Source organism: Sarcophilus harrisii, chromosome 6 (genome assembly GCF_902635505.1).
Source record: "Sarcophilus harrisii chromosome 6, mSarHar1.11, whole genome shotgun sequence".
NCBI classification, from domain to species: Eukaryota; Metazoa; Chordata; class Mammalia; order Dasyuromorphia; family Dasyuridae; genus Sarcophilus; species Sarcophilus harrisii.
The window spans coordinates 191,735,603-191,741,800 of NC_045431.1; the positions used below are offsets into that span (position 1 = coordinate 191,735,603).

Consider the following 6,198-nt stretch of genomic DNA (forward strand, 5'->3'; position numbering starts at 1 on the left):
TGCTGCACCGTCCTGCTTACCCCAACTGAAAATCTACTCCCCAAGATTTTCCAGGGGTCATTTCTCAGACTCCATTTTTCTTGTCACACCCTGACTTGAACCATATTTCTTTTCTTGCATGAGAAATGAACACACACAGCTCTAGGAAGGAAGTAAACTCCTCAAGCAGGAACTCTGCCAACTTCATGCATCCTTTTCTCCCTGAGACTTCATCAAAGGCCTTAAATTTGATAGTCATATGCAATATTTGTCCAGAATGAAACTTTTACATGAAATGTATTTTCTTAAAAGAATTATAAAAGTAGATAGTTCTTTTTCCTTCCACCAAGTCTTTCATAGTTGATTATCTTCAAAATCTTGTTGTTACTATGTATAAGGTTCTCCTGATTCTGCTCATGTCTCTTTGCATCAGTTCATATAGGTCTTCCCAGTTTTTCTGACATCATCCCCCACTTCACTTCTTACAGCACAGTAGAATGGTATTCCATAATGTACCGTTCATATACCATAACTTTTTCAGCCGTTCCTCAGTTGATGGGGGGCATCTCTTCAGTTTCCAGTCTTTTACTTTGACAAAAAGATCTGCTGTAAATATTTTTGTGCAAACAGGTCTTTTCCCTTTTTCTTTGATCTCTTTAATATTTTTGATCTCTAGTAGTAGGCCTACTAGCAGTATTGCTGAATCATTCACAGTTTATAACTTTCCGGCAGTCAAGCTGCTTATTATTGCTCATTTTTTTTGGCGGCGGGGGGAATCTCTCTTTCAGGACTTGCTGTGGCCAGTGCACTGGTGGACATTTCTCAACAGATGCCAATTGCTTACAAAGAGAAATCAGGAGCCATGCGAAATCGGAAACAGCAGCCACCTGCACAGCCTGGAACCTGCATCTGATGCTGGAGCATAAGAACTGTCCCTGTAAGGGTTTTAACACACAAGAACAGTTGGAAAGGGAGGGAGGGCGGGGAGGGAGGGAGGGCCACAGATTTTACAGTCATGGTGCAAGCGACTGGAGATACTTGGAGAAGGCAGCGTCCTTGAGCCCAACCTTGTCTGCGTGGTCGTTTGCTTTGTCTGAAAGTTGCTCCAGTTTGTGTTCCAGAGTCCACCCTTTTCTTTCTCGTCAGATTCATTTAATTTAATTACAGGTCCAATAATGATCTCGTCATCATTATGGGAAGACAGTGTAAATAAAGCCAGGAGAACAGTTAGGAATGAATGACACTCAGGTTTACACTTAAAGAACTGTTCCTGGGGACTTGTATTTCTCAACTGTGCAAAAAAAAAAAAAAAAGATGCAGTGTTTACAGGTAAATGTTAGTCATCGATAACTCACCAATGCAGGCTTTTAGGGAACCTTCAGATGAAGTCGCTTAATTTTCATCTGAAGTATATTCTCTCTTTAAAAAAAAAAATGCTGTTTATTCTTGAATCATCTAGGCAGAGATCTCTCTCTTCCAATGGAATGGTATTTTTCTAGTTGAGAATTATTTACAGTCCATCTCTTTGGAATCATGTCAAAGTAGAATAGAATGAGACTATTTTAATATAAAGATCAGAAATGTCACTTGGAAAGAATGCAAATTATTGTGGTTTTCTAAGGAATCTTGGTTAATATAGTCTTAACCCATTTAGAACACACACACGTGCACACACACACGAAGTGCCTAGACTTTAAATAGATCTAGCAATTTGGGAAATTAGTATACATAGGTTTTTACATAATTGCATTCCTATATTCCTGTAAAATTTAAATGGTTACCCTAGGCAATCTGTGCTCTTTTCTAAAACCTAATTTGCAGCCAGGCAAGATGATAGAATTTTTCCACTCAAGGATGTGCTTAACCTGGTAGCAGTACCTGGAAGGGAAAGTAGAATTGAGCTACAATATCCTATGTAAAAGCTGCTGTTCTCACCTCTTGTCCCAAGTCAAAGGTGTGGGAATGTGGAGTGTCCCTTGTGTGTGTCCCATAACCTTCTAAGTCTCAACTTTAGTGTTTCTCTTGGCCCTTCCTGTGCTTCCTTCCAGGGCACAAAAGTGGATGTTAGTCATCCTCCATACCCACCAAGGGAAAAAGAGGGCTGGGTGTGCTTTGGGAGCAAGACACAGCTCTGTTTCTCGTGTCCATTTACATTTTAACCTCATCTGCCTTGAGTGTCTATTTTCCTCAGGGTCTAGGCTAATGGACTCGGACATCTGCTGGAGGAAGGGACAGTCCTTGATGGGATTCTGTTCAGTTCACTTCAGATATGTGTCAAGGCCCCTTGCTTGGTCCTGTAGATACAAAAATGAAATAAGACAGAGGCCCTGTTAGTAAGGACTTTTCAATTTAATAGGGCAGATAGATGAGACATAGACCCAAATAAATAGAGTACAAGATAGAATGTAGTAAAGGCAAAGGAGAAATTCAGATGGTCATGTGGGAAAATGGGAGTAAGAGGAGAAGTCTCTTTCAGCTGGGCCTTCCATCAAGGGCCAAAGCCCAGAATCTGCCATGACATGCAGAAGGGGAAAGAGGATATTTGCCTTCTTTCTTATCAGAAGGAACCTCCTCACCTCCCTAGATGTAGGAGGCTCTTCTCCACCATCTAGAGCTCATGTTGAGGACTAATAGAGAATCAGCACATCCAGAGATCTTAAAAGGAGAAACTCAGGTTTGCCAAATGGAGTGAGCAATAATGATTTTAAGAGGGACAGGAGAAAACAACTCTTAGAAACTGGAAGTACTGCATCTTTTTTTCCCCCATTTTCTTATACTCTGTCTCTTAATATCCATAGTAGCCAGTGGGAAAATCACTCCCACACTGCATCAGCAAGGTCTAGGGTATGACAATGAACTAGAGGAACTTCTCTCCCAACTTCATCTCAAAAGAACTATGGTGGTGAGGGAGGTGAACCTTTGGGCATTTAGGTAGTTTAAGACCAGTAGAACAAATAAATGCCTTAGAAGTTCATTCTTTTGAGATGCAACCTTGAAGAAATGCAGTGATTAGAGAGAGCTTTTTCTCTTCTCCTACCCTTATAACCCTATTCTTTCTCCCAGGGGTAAGATTCCCCCCAATGCTTTTTTTTCCTGGAAGATTTTTGGGAAAAAACACTTATCTAATGTACAGAAAAATTACCTCCAATAGACTCAGTTCTCCAAGAATGGACCCTTTCCCCTTCACACAATACTGGCCAAGAGCAAGGGTATATAACCTCTGAAGGTCCCTTTCAACTCTAACTCTGTGTTTCCAGGTGAACGCAGAGGAGGAGACCCCACAGCCCCCTCTACCTAAGATTGTCCATCCAGCTTCTCCAGGAGGTACCAATTATGTAAAGACCTTGAGAATGATCCAGGCCTCTTTTAAGAGTGGGAAGGTGGGGAAACAGGCTGTGGGAGCTGCCTCTTGCAAAGAAGTAACCTCAGCATTGACTCTGAGGACTGATTTTTCCTTTTGCTAAGACAGTCTTTACTACACCTCTCCCCTAACTCCTTCCACACCATCCCCCTCTTCCTCATAGATACCATTGTTGGAAAAGTCCTGAACAGTAAGTGACTGTCAGCCACAGAGAGGCGCACAGACTATCTCTTCAGTGATTGAAAGGAAGCAGGAGGTCGAAGGCAAAGCAAGTAGAGCCCTGCAAGAAACCAAGAATTTTGAATCACTTTTGGGGAATAGCCCTCCTTTCAGTCTTCTCTCTGCCAGCGTGTGGATTTTCTGGGCTACTGTTATGTCTCTGCCTCAGCCCTGCTACCCTCAGCAAATGGCTTAATCCAAACTTAGAGTTCAACTGGAATGGGGAGGAGTAAAATCTCTAATAGCTGGCTTGTCTCACTTCTAAGCCAGTTTCCTGGCCCTGCAAACAGGCCCATATATCACCAGAAAGCCTGTGAGTAAATGAAAACCATTTTAATAACCCAGCTAAATAATACAGTGGCATCGTGTATAAAATGCTAAATCTTTGAAAATGCACATAAAACAGAGGAACTGCTCATGTATTTTTGATGCATTTTAAATGATGCCTGAATTTTGTCTTAATAACATGCCCCAGTGCTAAGTGCTGGCTATCTTTCAGAGCTCAGAGAAGTCATCCAATTAGATCCTGATGCTCTGCCAATTGAGCAGGAAAAATATCCCCAACATGTTGATGCATTTAAATGCAACTCATTTCAGTGAAACAAAATATCTCAAAAAGAAAGCTTTTCTCCTACTTAAAAAAAATACAGGCGGAATCAGACAGTAAATCAGCCTAATGTAAGCTGTTCCATAGAAGAATGTTAAAATGAAGCTGTTTATACTCTTGTCGTTAGAGTTGGCCCACATCTCTATTTGCCAGAGGGTCTTGACTTCAGGGAAATGGTTGGATGCCCCGAGTTTCAGCTCTAGAAATAGTTCCCTTGATTTTTATAGTTAAATTCTTGTGAGACATGGAAGCAAAAATTCCAGAGCCATGTTTTAAACGGTTGAAATTTGTGGTTGTGACTTTGTTTAGGTTTCTAATGGGAATTTTCCAGCCTTTTAGTTTATAGCATGAATGATGCCTTTGGGCACTGCAAAATAAGTTATTTTTTATTTGGTTATTTTGTTTGCAAATGATTCCTATTTTTCCAACAAAAATTTCATAAATGTTTGTAGTCATTGTGTGCAGCAGCCAGTAACATCCCTCTTTACTTGTTTCCTCTCTTACTCCTTTCCATATCTTTATTTGTCTAGGAACCTGCAGTCTGTTCTCTGAGTAAAGAGAGACTGAGGTCCCTTCCACCTCTCCCCAAGGCCCATCTGCCCAAGATAAGGATAGCCTGATTGCTGTGAGAGGCGCTGGAAGAGAATCCTGGGCCCACAGATTTCCAAGATCATGTGTGCAGGGAAGAAAAACAGGGCTGGGCCAGAGAGGTCTGTGGGTAGAGGGGACCAGAACACTGAGTCACTGACCCTGGAATTGAAAGTGAAGTTTCTTCTAGTCCCTCTTCTGGGAAAGTTGTCATTAAACTCACCTTGGAATTGGGGTGACTGGGAAGAGGAGGTTGGCGTGGTCTACAAGATCATCATACCAACCAGTAGGAATAGGGATTTTGCTTTAAACAGCTTCTCCACAGCTTTTTATCTTTTGAATGGTAAAGTTCAAATTTATTGGAGTTTTCTGCCAACCACACACATGGCTAAGACAGAGAGTCATGTTTTTAATATCCTTGCTTTTATCAGACATACCTTTCCACTTTGGGTAAAGTTAAGTGAGTGATGTGGCACTACCTGAAGGAAGAATAAGGTATTCCCTGTGACGGGAGGTGTCTAAGGAGAGGCCGAACGGGAGCGCTGATCATCAGGGAGAGAGGTGTGGGGGGCATTTTTGCCCAGTTGGGACTGGATGCCCCTAGTTTTGAGATTATGTTCAGTGGGAAAGTCAATAACTAAACCATAGAATTGGCTTTGACTTCTAACTGTGCTACAGGGAAGGCCTTGGAGAGATGCCTCCCTTCCCCAATAAGCCAGATTCAAGAGCAGGGGTATGAACAGAGGGAAGAAATAGGCTGATCAGGGGCAAACTGTGCTCAGGATACTTGCTGTCTCTCTTCCATGTTGGGGCTCAAATGACAGTTACCCAATTTACTGAACTTTTCTTAAATAAAAATTCTTGTGCATGTCTTCCAGGTACTATAATTATCCAGAGACATTTTCCCCCTGATCAGTAATTCACACTAATAAAAGTTCTGCCAGGGAGAAAAATTGTGTAATAATAGCCTGTAAAATCTGTCAGTCCACCCTTTTAAAAGAAATGCTGAAAGATTTCCCACTTATTCTGAATTTGGACCTAGCACACATTAACACTAGTGAAACCTATTTCCTTGAACTAATTCTGTCTTTGCAAACTCCTTGGGTCTGCGGTTATTTCCAGTTCTTCTGTGTTCGGACTCCAGCTTAGTTTGTTAATATGTATAATTTAGCATTGATTGCACTCATATGTAAATACGGAGTAAGTATTGTAAACTATTTCATTGCTGGGGATCGTGGGTGTTATACATACACAAGTTAGGACTGCAACTTTTTGGTATTTTTTTGTATTGTAAGATAACAGCTAATTTAAGCCGGAACAAGAGAATTCTGGAAGGTCTGTGCATTTTAAACACAAATGTGAAGTACATGTATATAAACAAAAAGTAAATACTGTAATACAAAATTTCCTTCGGAAATAAAGTAGAAGATCTGGTTAAAGTGGA

General features: G+C 41.1%; 1 protein-coding gene across 1 annotated transcript in view; it reads left to right on the forward strand.

Annotated features, from left to right (window-relative positions):
* The window catches only part of ATRN (attractin), a 222,722-nt gene extending 216,524 nt beyond the window's left edge, over positions 1-6,198 (forward strand). Inside the window, exon 30 of the mRNA XM_031943544.1 lies at positions 768-6,198. Within this exon, the coding sequence (XP_031799404.1) occupies positions 768-892 (125 nt within the window). The 3' untranslated portion in view covers positions 893-6,198. The remainder of the gene's footprint in view (positions 1-767) is intronic.